We start from the raw sequence: 13804 nt of genomic DNA, 5'->3' as shown, positions 1-13804 counted from the left end.
TAACACATACTCTCCCCCCCCCCAGGTAGGGTTTATTTTTCTTTTTATATTAAATACGTTTGGAATAAGACCACAAGCTTGGATCTAGCCCACCAGGCTCAGTCCTTGTCCTTCCTCAGTCACCTCCTCACTCCTCAGCAGAATAACATAGTGGCAGGGCACTGGAGCCAAACTGCCTGACTCAAACCCAGACTGACCTCTTCTGCACCTCAGTGTATTCATCTGGAGAATGGGAGTACAATCACAGTACCTACTCTATATGGTGGCATGAAGAGTGTATAAATTGATAGTTCCAAATTTTTAATAACACTTTTGGTTAGAGCACACACCTGTTCAAGCCTTTGCAAGGCCTGCACCTCACACACTGCCTTGGTTTCTGAGCTGTGACTACAACAGCCTCCCATCAGTTCCCCAAATGTTCTGTGTTCTTTCTTGCCCCCGGACCTTTGCATGTGCTGTATTCTTTTCCACTTTTTCCTTTGTTAAGTCAGCCATCTTTCAGTGCTGTTCTGAGTGCCCACCTGTGCCATCTTCCCCCATACACACCATTAGAGACCTGTATGCATCTCTTTTCTCTGTTTACCGCTTTACAGCCATCGATCATGATGAATCATTAATCCCCACCAGCCTCAAGAAGGAGAAGATTTTGTTGTGTCCTCAGTACCTAATAGTGACTGACATAACAGGTGTTCAATAAATACTTGTTCATGGGTAGGAGACATGGCTCAGTGGGTGAAGACCCTTGACACCAACCATGAGGACCCAAATTTGATCCCTGGAACCACATGGTAGAACAGAGAGAACTGACTCCCCCAAATTGTTCTCTGCATACTTATGTGCACATGGACACACACACACTGTAAATAAATATAATATTCATCCACAACTGAAAATATCAAAAGGCAAGTATCCAGAGACCACATTCCAGCACTGCTTTTTTTTTTTAAATGTTAGCATTTAATAACCCCTGGAGTGGCTTTTAAGCCACCAGAACACAGGCACCTCCAACACCCTTAATCTTCTCTTCAGCTCTTCTGCTGAAGAATTTGCCTTCACGATGACAGTTGCCTAGGGAGCTTTCCCTTGCCCAGAACTTTGTAGTAGCCAGATCTCACAACATCAATGACTGGAGCAGCGCCCGTCTTGTTTTTGGCTGCGTTGACCCGCGTCTTCTCACTAACCAACGTCCATAATTTATCCAGGTTGACAGCTGGGCAGAAGCTCTGGTTCCTCTTCAAGTGGTAATGCCTCATACCAATTTTCCCGAAGTCACCTGGATGATGTTTGTCAAAGTTGATCCTGTGGTGGGGCACGCCTCCAGCATTCCCGAGGCCTCCTGGGTGCTTGCGGTGCTTACAGATGCGGCCGTGGACATGGCTCACGTGGCTCCGGAGTTTCTGGGTCTTCCTCAGTCTGGATGGCATGGTTGTGGCAGAAAGGAAAGAGCTAACCCTGCTATTTTTTTTAAAAAAAATTATTTTATTTTATTTTATTTTATTTTATTCACAAGCATGGATGTTAGTAGAGGCCAGAAGAGGGTGTCAGAGCCCCTGGAACTGGAGGTACAGGCGGTTGCAAGGCACTGATGTCAATGCTGGAAACCAAACTTAGCTCCTCTAGAAGGGCAGGGAGTGCTTTTAACCACTGAGCCATCTCTCCAGCTCCCCCCTGACACTTCTTACTGAGTGATCTTAGCAGGTAGCTTGCACCAGGCCACTCATCTATAAAACTGGGACAGCCACATCTGCCTCAGAAGCTGGCCACGATTGCAGTGAGACGTGTGCAGATTTTCCAGCCCTGACCCTAGTGCAGGGACATTTGTGAAATCACACTAGTCTTTATTCCTCAGTTTCTAGGCTAGCCCAGGTCCTGGAGAGTGACAGCCACAAGACTACTATGCTGGGCCCATGAGTCTTTTGATCCCAGGGTCCTGCACTAGTCTTTTCTGAAGACCTCAGAGCAGCAGAGCCTCAGGAAAGCTACTCTCTCTATGCTTTGAGGCAAGGGTGTTTGAGGTAGAGTGCCCTGCCAGACCCAAGCAGGAGGGGACTCATCAGATTGACAAGAGGTCTGGGAGGGAGCCTGTCCTCTTGGGCCTTTCAAGCCTGGGTGTTCTCCTGCTACAGGTCTTAGAAAAAGACCTTTAGTAAGAGATTTCTTTTACTGAAGAGGGTTGGAGATGAGAGCCCCGCCATCAGACCACGCTCCGTCCTGCACTACTCACATGCACCACTAGGTGGCGATGATCAGAAGGACTGTGTGGCCATGTCTCCCTGTATTGTGTTGTATAGTGTTGAGACAGTCACAATGCAGTCAGACCGGCCTCCATCTTGCTATAGAGCTAAAGATAACCCTGAGTTTCCCATCCTTTTGCTTCCATACCCCAAGTGCTGGGATAGCAAAGCACTAAGATCCTTTCTCCTCCTTATCTTTTTTCCACCTCCTCTTCCTCTGCCTGTAAATCCTGGGGTGTGTGTGTGTGTGTGTGTGTTGGGGGTTCCAGTGTGTACAGGTATCTGCTAAGGCCATAAGAGGGTATTTGATCCCCTGGTGCCGAAGTCTCAGTCCAACGCCCACCATGGCATCCTATATAACTGCTATGCACACCAATCCTGAGAGACAAGTCTCCCTAAAGCCCACTGTGCTATGGGGCTACTTACGCCTCTGGCCTTTGCACACTCTTTACTGTGTGTCTTTATGTAGAATTCCATATTTTATCACAGGCACAAAGTGTCACAGCCACCAACACAATCAAAACAGAATGGTTCTATTGTTTCAAAAATCCCATTTCTGCCAGACATGGTAGTGCACAACTATAACCCCAGCTTTTGGGACACAGAAGCAGGTGAGTCTCTGCGAGTTTGAGGCCAGCCTGGTCTACATAATGAGTTCTAGGCAAGTCAGAGCTACCCTGTCCAAAAAAAAAAAAAAAAAAAAAAAATTCTTGGGAGACAGCTTACCCAAAGAACATTTGCTTAGAATGTGAGAGGCTCTAAGGCGATCTCCACCACCAAAACTGAGGAAGCAGGAATGGGGTAGAATTTCTATTTTTTTTTATTTATGTTTTAAAAGGTTCTGTTTATTTAATGTATATGAGTACTCTATCTGCATGTACACCTGTGTGCCCGAAGAGGGCAGCAGATCCCATTAAAGATGGTTGTGAGCCACAGTGTGGTTGAGGAAATTGAACTCAGAACCTCTGGAAGAGCAGTCAGTGCTCTTAACTGCTGAGCCACCTCTCCAGCCCTAAGTTATTATTTTATGTGCATGAGTGTTTTTGCCTGTGTGTATGTATGTGCATGACTGGTGGCCATCTATGCCAGAAGAAGCCATTCAGATACCTTGGGACAGGAGTTACAGACAATTGTGAGCTGCCGTAAGGATGATGGGACTTGAACCGGGTCTTATGCAAGAGCAACTTTATGTTCTAATCCTCTTCTGCCCCCTTCCTGAGGTTCCTCTGTCTTCACATCTCCCTGTCTCTTCCGCAATCAGCACCTTGGTCTTTCTCCGTTTCTCATTACTTCTTTTGAAACTGTTGTGTAGATGAACTCATATGGCCTGTAACCTCTGGAGACGGGCTCTCTGCTCTGGCTGGGCACAAGGCGCTTCAGACCGGAGAGCCAGTGATGAGGTTTGTGGTTCCGAGGACTGGTTTTTGAAGAGTCGCTCCCAGCTCCGGAGTAAAGGATAAAGGGATATGAACCAATTAGAAAACCTCCAGGGTTCAGATGAATCTAGCAGGCCGGTATTCCACCCTCCCGACCCCACCCCCACACCCCCCCCCCCCCCCCCCCTCCCCCACCCCCACCCCCCGCAGCCCTAAACCGGCCTTCCTTCTCACAAGGTGCTTGCTTCCCAGTAGCATCCTCAGCGAGTGACTGGGATGCTTGGAGCAGAGCTGCCAGCAGGGGGCACGAGAGCCCTTTTACCTTAGGGGTAACTCCACAGACACACCCAGAGCGAGAAGAGAGAGCTTTGGGACTTTGTGTGAGCCAAGAGAACCCAAGTGTCTTCTCCAGTATGTCCTAGCCCACAGGTTTCCGTCCATCTTTAAGCTCTAAGTCTGGGGTGAAGCAAACGACACATACCCCAAGAAGAGACAAAACTTGGAAAGGGAGAAGGGGAGAGGGAGGCTCTCTCACACAAAGGGTGGATGTTGTTCAGGATGCCTGAGCACCTCCCCCACCCCCACCCCATCTACCTGACATTTCCAGGTCTCCAAGTCCGCGGTGGCCTATGCTCTCCTCTGGTCTGTCTCTGGGTCTCTATTTCTCACTCTATTCAAGACATCTCTTCTCCAGAGGCCCCTTCTGGCTCCGAGCTTGCTCTAATGGGCTCTCTAAGCACTCTGGTCTGGCCCATGAGGAGAGCAACAATACCAACCAACCAGAGCCCCCAGGGTCTAAAACACCAGCCTGGGAGCACTTAGGGAGGGACCCATGGCTCCAGCTGTATATGTAAGGGAGGATGGTCCTGTCAGGTATAGGTGGGAGAGGAGATCCTTGGTCCCATGAAGGCTGGAGGCCGTGTGTGGGGGAATTCGAGGGTGGGGAAGTGGGAGTGGGGGGTAGGTGGGGGAACATCTTCATAGAAGCAGGAGGAGGGGGGATGGCCCCGTTCCTGGGCGGGGGGGGGGGGGGAATGGGCAACGGGGATAACATCTGAAATGTAAATAAAATATCCAATACAATTTTTTTTTTAATTTTCTTTAAAAAAAAGGAGCCTCTACTGTGTGCTGGCACCAGATGACACTGAAAATCTGGACGGAAACCCTGCTCTCAATGTCCCCAGGGCCCTGGGATGCAGAGCCACGGTCCCCGTCCAGGTGGCAGCCATGTTGCAAAGTGATAGGCACCTAATACTAACCTCTGGCCTCCACAGGCATGCATACAGGAGGGTACCCACCTATGCGCACACACACACACGCAGACACACAAGGGCACTCACCTGTGCACACGTATCCTACACAAACGTGAGTCCCTGTCCCCCGTAATCTCACAGAGATTGTGTGTACTTCCGTCATAGATCATAGTAATAGAATTTTATGCACTTCGCTTAGGGGTAATTCACACACCTGTCTCCCTAAGAGACTTTTTCATCTCTGGTTGCGCGGAGCCTGGCATGCAAAGGGGGTTAAAGACTGATTGAAAGTATCAGTTATCTGAACTTAGAAGCTCTCTTCTTGTCATCCCCTCAGCCCACCGCTAAAAGGGTGGCTGTCTTTATAGGGTCTCCCCCTTTCTCCTCTGACTGTTGCTCCAGCTATCTCCTCAGCCCGTTCCCCAGCAGGCTCAGGGCCCCCCCCCCCCCCCCCCCCGACAGAGTGGGGGCGGCCGTCCTTCAGTTGTCAGGACTCAACCAACCCTGCAATCCAGACCTCTGCATCCCTGTACAACCAAGCCTCTGCTGTGCTCCAGCGGTACAGGTGTTCCCTCCTTGTGGAGGGAGGGATGGAGAGAAGGAGGCTCAGGGAATTCTCAAGAAAGGTCTAAGAACTCACAAGAAAGTTGCAAGTAACACAGGGAACTTGAAATGTCCCTTGTATGAGTCATCTGACCCAGACTGAAGTGGGTTTTTTCATGATGCAGCTGCCTGAGGCACCGTGCTGCTGAAGAGTAGCCCCAATAATCATTGTCTCCACAAACAAGACTCAGACTTGGGGGCAATAACCTCTGGTCCATTGTTGGTGCCCTATGCAGGGTAAGTAGACATGTGTTCACATCTTCCCAGGAAAAACTGCCCAACAAGCCCACTGACTCCTGTTTGCTAGAGAAACCTTTGTCCTTCCCAGTCTGTCTTTTCCATAAACCTGAGAGTCCATCAGAACAGGAATTTTTGTGTCTGACTGGCTGCTGCGCCCTGCCACCTACACATGAACACTGAATGATGACTGTCCCAGCGTCTCCCTTCCCTCCACACGCTACTCCTTCCAGCCTTCTCTCTCCTCAGTCTTCTAGCTCTGAGCTCTCAGAAGGTTCTCTGCCCTCCTTCCCATCAACCAACCAGCCTACCTCACAGTCTGTCTCCACACCGTCGGCCAACAACGGTTCTCGGTTGTCCATCTCATTCTGTCAGCCCTCCTAAAGACCCTCTCCACATTCATTGCTCAGATGCTGGTTGGGCCATGTGTGAGGCTTACAAGAAGGATGGCACCAGCTGGCACAATTACAGGAGGTGCCCAGGTCCTATCCTAAGTGACTCAGGCACAGAAGGGTGACAGTGAGAGTGGTGGGTTGCCATCTGGATGCTATTTCTTTTTGAACTCTGTGAGACTTTCCCGTTACATCCAGAGAAAGTTCCCAGAAGTCCTGAGCACCCACTTCTTTATTCTTTTTTAAAACTTATTATTACTACTCGTTTGGGTGTGTTTATCTGTGCACGTGGGCAGGTGTGTCTCTGTGTGTGTGTGTGTGTGTGTGTGTGTGTGTGTGTGGTATGTGTGTGTGTATCTGTGCCTGTACATGTGCATACACTCATACATAACGACCTGAAGCCGATGGACTTCATGTTGGCTGCTCCCTCAATATCTCTAAACTCCACTCATGAGTCAGGGGCTTGCAATTGAACCCCGCACTCACTGCCACTCCCAGCCAGCATTCCCAGCCTGGCTAGCCAGCTTGTCCCCGGGGACTCCATGTTTCTGCCTCTTGAGTACTGGGATTACCGTTCCCACCACTCCTGCTTGGCTTTATATCAGTCCTGGGAATTCAAACTCTGTCGTCACACTTTCAGGTTAAGGACACTGAGCCATCTCCTTGGTCCTTTTTACATTCGCTGAACTCTCTTGTTAATATGGACCAGGACGCTGGCCATAGCTGGCCACTAACAAGATAGCTATAACTAGAATGTAAAGATAACATATTCTGTTCACATTCTGTTTATTTTATAGCACTTGAAACATATGCTACAGGGTTTCTGGTTACAGTAATAATGTCCTATAAAGTATATTCACTGAAGAGATCCTATCATATGTAAGCCATATCCATCAAAAGATTAATAACTTAGAAGATATAATGACTTCTGCCGGAAAATCAATGAGCATGGATCGTTGCCATCTGGACACTGTAATATTTTAACTCTGCGAGACTTTCCCGTTGCATTCAGAGAATGCTCCCAGAGGGTCCCGAGCACCACCTCTTTGTTCTTTTCTAAAACGTATTTTTACTACATTTTTTGAAGTGTCTATGTCTGCATGTGTGCATGTGTGTGGGTGTGCACACACACAGGGAAAAAACTGTAGGAAAAAAATCAATGGAAAACATTGAAAATCATGTAGAAAACCTGGCAAAAAACTCAGTGCTTCACACACAAAAAAATGTGAAAGAGGCTAATAAACATGTGTTGACTTCATTAGGCATCGGTAAAATGCAAATTAAAAGCATCACGTAGTCTCAGTGTGTGCTCACCAGAACTGGGATGAAAGACTTGGTGTCAAATGTTGGTGAGGGTGTGGAGTGATTGGAACTTCACTGTCTGTGAGCAAGGAGTGTGTGTGTATATGCATGTCTATATCTGTGTGTATGTCCGTATGTGCATGTATATGTCTGTCTCTCTGTGTATGGTATGTGCATGTCTGTGTGTCTGAGTCTGTGTGTATGTCTGTATGTGTATGTATATGTCTGTGTGTATCTGTCTGTGTATGCGTTGTGTGTGTGTGTCTGTGTACATTTTGAGACACTGGCTCTATCTACGTAAGCTGAGCACACGAAGAAAGCCAGAGATTTCTGAAATGAGTATATAGCGCTCACCAAAAGTCACAAACAAGAATGTTCAAAATGGCTTGGTTCACAAGAGCTGCAAGCTGAAAGCAGGGTGTGTGTCCATCGGTGACAGAATGGCAGCGTGCATTCTAACATGCCCACAGGATGGAGGACTGCAAAACTGTGAACCAGCAAGAGAGGACAAAGATGAACAGAGAGCACGGGCTCCACGCTTCCATTGGTGTGAACTTCAAAAGTAGGAGGGATTGGAGAGCAGCAGCCAGTAAATTGCTTGCTGCAACAATCATGTGTTGTGTGGTAGCACAGGCTGATTATCCTGGCACCAAGGAGGCAGAGACAGAAAGATCTGTGGGACTCCTAGACCAGTCAACCTAGGCTAATCAGTAAGACATAAGACATTCCTAAGAGGGCCATTCCAGGCTGTTCTCTGACCTTCACACACACACACACACACACACACACACACACACACACACGCAGAAAGAGAGAGAGAAGAGAGAGAGGGGGGCATGCACATACACACACACAGGCATGCACACACACATGCAAGCATACACACATACTCACACTTCACACACACATAATTAAAAGAAATTTTTCTTAGACTTAGGTTTTTTTTTAAGTAAATTACTAAAAGAAACACTAAGAAAATGAAAGTTTGAGACACTTAAGTGTCTTGCTGGCAGAATGCCTGAAGCAGACATTTGGGAGCTTGACTCCCTGGGATTGAATCTAAGTTTTCTGGCCCCTGCCTCATATTATGAAGAAAGCTCAGCTAGGTTGGTGGTTTGAGTTCAGATTCAGTTCTGTGTTGGGGAGGAGTGTGCTTTGTTTTGTTTGAGAAAGTATCTAACCATTTATCCCTGGCAGAACTGGCGCTGGCTATATAGACCAGGTTAGCCTAGAACTAGAAATCATCCTCTCTTCTTCAGCCTCTTAATATTGGGATTACAGACATGTGTCCCCACACCCAGCTAAGAACTTGAGACCTGTTTAAGGAACAATTGAACAAGCAGGTCTTCAAGTGATACAAATCCATGCAGGTTTTTATTTGGCGGCAGGGAGATAGAGCACCTCTTGCGTGCTCACGAGTCCACTAGACATGTATCCCTGCATTAGGCCCCTCATCTCTCTCTACAGAGAACTGGTGTGCCACGAGATGTGTTGTGGTTGCATGGTTATCGTGATGACATCAGCTTCAAAGGTTAGGGATGCCCCAAGCCATCCTAGTTCCTCTTCCAGCCCTATGTGGATAGGTCACCCAGAACAGAGCCAGCAACTTCTACTTAACCTCTTGGTTGCCCAGCAGCCTCCCCATGAGCCAAGCGCTCCCTGATGAGAAGTGGATGCTGTCTTAAGCTTTCCAGAAGGGAGGGAGTAACTGGGCCACATGTAGTTTCATATGTGACCGAGCCCATGATTCCCTTTGAACTATGGTAAATCAAGTCAGATCTTCTTAATAAGTAAAGCCCTTGGGATCAGTAGACAAGGTGCATACTACAGCCTGAGGGCCTGAGTTCGGTCCCCAGGACCTACATGGTAGAAGGAGAGAACCTAGAGCCAGCTTGCACAAGTTGTCCTCCATACACACATTGTGACATGTGTATGCACATGCACACAGACACACGTACAATATGAATGAATAAATGAATGAATGAGTGCATGCATGCATGTAAAATTACATATAAAAACTGGGTGTGGGCATGTGTGTTCCTTTGATTCCAGCACTCAGGAGACAGAGGCAGGTGGGCCGCTGTATGCTCAAAGTCAGACTGGTTTACAAAACAAGTTCTAGGACAGCCAGGGCCACTGAGAAGCCCTGTCTCAAACACACACACACACACACACACACACACACACACACACACACACAGAGAGAGAGAGAGAGAGAGAGAGAGAGAGAGAGAGAGAGAGAGAAAGGGAGACAGAGACACAGAGACACAGAGACAGAGATAGATAGAGAGAGAGAGCCCACATAGACAGAAAGTCTTGTTTTGATGACACCGTTGATGGGACTCAGAACCTCATGCTTGTGCACTCTGTCTACACATCCAGCCACCTCTGTCTGATAGTTAGCAAGAAACAGTGGACATCTCTAGCTCAGTCTGTGCAGAGACAACTTTCAGGACTAGCTGCCTCCTGGAGCCTTCGTCGCTCTCCGATGGCCCTGGACGCAACGCCTTTGCACCCCAGTCTGGCTCTTCTGAGTCCATCCTCCATCCCTTCCTCCCTTCTCTCCTCATTCTGACCTGCTCTCTGGGTGTCCACACCAGGGACCTAGACAGCTCCCAAGCAGTGTTGAGTGTGCTCCTGAGGCCTGGTACCTAGGCCACCTGGCATGGTCTCAGCCCTTTTCCATTCCCCCAGAACAGGTAGGGAGACCATAGACAACTGGCTTAGGTGGGTAAGACTCGAGGCCATGAAGTGGGCCTGGCAATGGCCAGGATTTCAGCAAGCCAGTGATCAGAAATGCTGGATCAGAGATAGCATGGTGGGAAGCGAACATCATGCCGACCATGGGAAAGTGGAGGCTCGAAGAAGCTTGCTACAGAGAAAGGGAGCTCGAGGGCAAGAGGCAATGCCAGAATGGAAATCCAGGGCAGGATTGTTGGCAGTGCCATCAAGGAGCAGAGTGGGAGTGTGGGAGAAGCGCTCGGCAGAGGTGAGAAGGTCAGACATGCACAAGCCAGAGCCATCAGGAATGAAGCTGGGGTGAATGCTAGGCAGTGAGCTAAGAACCCAAACCTCAACCCCTGTCCTGAGTGGGAGTGGGTGGGACATATGGAGACCCCCACAGGACATGGGTGGATAAGTCATGGATGCAGAACCTGGATGGCTAGGGTCTGCCTAGAAAAGCCGGAGATAGGCAGCATGGTGACGAACAGCTCTAGTGCCAGCCCTTGGGAGCCTTGGACAGGAGGATTATGAGTTTGACAGTGAAACTCCATCCCAAAATAATCTTTGACTGAGGTATAGCTAGATTCCCCTTATCTACCTCTTACCTAGCACAAGCCAAGCCCTGGCTTCTGTTTCAGTATTGCAAAATAAATAAATGCAGGCCAGGAGATAGAAGGAGGAACAGTTTGGAGACTGCTGAGGAAGAGAACTCCTACCCCCACGCCCCAACTTTGAGGTATTTGCTTTGGGGAAGGATTCTGGGAAGCCTCCACAGGGCCAGTGGATGGGAAGGCATCCTGAGAAACACAAGGTCCCCAGAAAGGACTGCAAAGGAATCCAGAAGGAGTCTCATGATGGAACTGGGCCAAAACAAGGCTGCTCTTGGCACATTCTGGTTGAGACAGAAGACCAGTCAGGGACCCTGCTGGTAGAAAATGCTATAGAGGCCTGGAGTCTAAGCTGTCCAGGGACACCATGGGGACGGAGGTTCCCAAGGTGAATGAGAGGTCACAAGCTTTGGTACAGATTAATCAGCTTTTCAAAATAAGATCTGAGCTTGAACCAAGGGACTCCTAGCATCCCTGGCAGCTGCTTGTGTTTTCTTCGCCGGTTCAACTCCTTCCAGTGTGCTGGCTTTGATAATGGCTGTAACCAAGGCCTGCAGCTCTGCTGTTGGCCAATCCATTACACACGGCTGGGGGGTTCCTCAGAGCACAGTACCCTGTCCGTTTGCAGACAGCCTCTCAGGGTTCTAGAAGTGTGTGTTCCTGAAGGAGTTGAAGGCACCTGAGCTGTCCTTAAGATCCACTCTCTTAGCCTTCATTCTGCAAAGACCTAAACTCAGGCCATCCTGGCAGACTACCCCTAATTGTCTAAGGTGGAAAAACAGCCAGAGCCCCAGTGGCATGGAAAGGACATGAAGGCCCAGTGTCTTCTACACCATCCACTTACCTTTGAGGAGAGGAAACACGGACACCACATCTCACTAGAAGGTGCAAAGCCCTTGAGGATCAATTTGATTTTTTTAATTATTGATTAATGTGTATGCATTCATGGGTGTGTGTGTGTGTGTGTGTGTGTGTGTGTGTGTGCACATACACGTCCACAGTGCACATAGAGGCCGTAGGACACTCTCAGGTGTCATCTTCAGGAATGCTGTCCACCTCCTTTGAGACAAGTTCTCTTGTGCTGGAGCTCACCAATCTGACTAGACTGGCTGACCAGTAAGGGATCTACTCGTCTCTGCTCCCCAGAGTTAGGATTATAAGGATATCCCACCAGGCCAGGAGTTTTACACGATTCTAAGGCTCAAACTTGATTCCTTATGCTTGCCAGGCAAGCTCTTTACTGACTGAGTCATCATCTTTGCCAGTCCCCAGGGGTGAGCTTCAGGGCTGTCAAACACAGCAAAAGGAAAGGTAGGTGGCGTTGAAAGATAAATGTAGGAGGTCTTACAACAGAGTCCACACCCTGGGCCCTGGGACCACACATGAGCTCCACAGCCAGGAAGAGGAGGGGAGGTCGGCCCTGAGGCACTGGATGTAGGCATGAATGGAAGAGGAGTCACTAAGAAGTACTGTCCTATTCGTCCTGGGCAGCTGGAGGCATGGGGTTGGATGTGTGACCCTGGAGACTGGAGGTCCATGCTCAGGGAGCTCCCACTTCTAGTTGGAGGGGGGGAGCAAGAAGGGAGAAGCCATTCCTGGGTAGATGGGCTGGGTAGATCGAAGATGCTAGCCAGCATCAGGAACTGTGGTCGCCTCAACTCCTAGGAAATGAAACTCCTTCAGGGTCTCGTTTGTTATTTGAGGCTGGCTGTCAGTAACTCCCCTATAAAAGAGCAGGCCCGGTGAAACTGGCCTGGGGGATGTGGGAGAGAAGAGAGCTTTCTGGTGACCCTGTGTCGGGGATTCCCAGGGAGGGAGAAAGGGCCAGGCACTCAAAGGCCTTCTCCTTTAGCTCCGCCTCCTGGTGAGGGAGCGGGAACTTGGTGGGGAGTCAGGCTGGGTTTTGGTGGCTACACCACCAGGAAAGATCTGTGTGACCTACAGAGGTCACTTCCCTCTTCCTCATCCATCAAATGTCAGGTCGGTTGATCTTCCTGGTCCTCTCCTACCCTGACATCACCAGAGAGCAGTCTCTCTGAACCCCTTCCCCCAGTCCTGCACCCAGAGCCTGCGGGGCGGGAGGAACACCTAGCCAGTCTGTTGTAGACCCCCACCTCCATCTCTCCTTAGCTCTGCCTGCCACCCCCAGCTTGCTGAGACTAGCAGAGAGTGGGCGGTACCACTGCTAAGTCCCACCCCCTCCCCCTCCCTTCCAGTATACTCCTGGTCAGGGTATCCTTCCCAAGATTTATCTCTCTGGGTGGGAGCAGCACTGGGTGGGAGAAAATGGAAAGTACAAGCCACTACCCGCCCCCAAGACCAGTGTGGGGCCCATGGCAGGCCTTCATTGCATTTAGGAGTTCTCGGAGCTTGCTACAATAGTTACCAATCATTGTGGGAATTTAATAGTCTGCTTCCTTGCCAGACTGGAAGTACCAACGAAGACTGGCACCAGGGCTGGTTCACTGCTGTGTCCCCAAGGCTTGTAACTGTGACTTGCATATAGGAGGTGTCAATGTCAATAAATAACTGTTAAAGGAATAAATGAATAACCACCCCGAAGCACTAAAGAGGGTTAGATACACACAGATGCTATGATAAGAAGCTTCCCTGACACTGGGCGTTATCATCATTGTCAGCGGTGCTGGAAACTGAGCCAGGGCTTCCTGAATACTGAGTACAGACTCTAATACTGGGCTCGACCTCCAGCGCCCTCCCAGCATTTATTATTTATAACTAGCTAATGTATACTGGGGATTAATCCCATGGCACGATAAATTTGCCAAGCTTAGCAAAAGACAAAGCCAGAATGCCTGACTAAAATTTTTTTCCCAGAAGATTCTCTATGTTTATCACTGAGCTAATTCCTTAGTGTATATGAAAGAAAAAGAAAAAATCATATTTCCAACTAAACAAGTCCAACAAATATAGACAGAATAGACGTTTTAGCTTGATATGGTAACACTGGTTATGGAACAAGAATAATTTCAGTTGAATTTCAGTTAAATGATGAGCAGGGTTTCTTGTTTTGTTTTTAATATAGCCGTGGTCCGTGTAATAGGTGCATGTGTTATA

General features: G+C 48.8%; 1 protein-coding gene across 1 annotated transcript; it reads right to left on the bottom strand.

Annotated features, from left to right (window-relative positions):
* Positions 1-1052: 1052 nt before the first annotated feature.
* On the bottom strand, positions 1053-1424 carry LOC114632186 (60S ribosomal protein L27a-like). The gene has a single exon (XM_028780695.1). The coding sequence runs from the start codon at positions 1422-1424 to the stop codon at positions 1053-1055; it is 372 nt and encodes a 123-aa protein (XP_028636528.1).
* Positions 1425-13804: the final 12380 nt, after the last annotated feature.

The sequence above is a fragment of the Grammomys surdaster genome, unplaced genomic scaffold (assembly GCF_004785775.1).
Source record: "Grammomys surdaster isolate TR1022 unplaced genomic scaffold, NIH_TR_1.0 371, whole genome shotgun sequence".
Taxonomy (NCBI): domain Eukaryota; kingdom Metazoa; phylum Chordata; class Mammalia; order Rodentia; family Muridae; genus Grammomys; species Grammomys surdaster.
This window is presented reverse-complemented; position numbering and strand designations above follow the sequence as displayed.

Coding starts and splice junctions, on each gene's coding strand:
- LOC114632186 (XM_028780695.1), bottom strand. CDS start 1,424: ATGCCATCCAGACTGAGGAAGACCCAGAAACTCCGGAGCCACGTGAGC.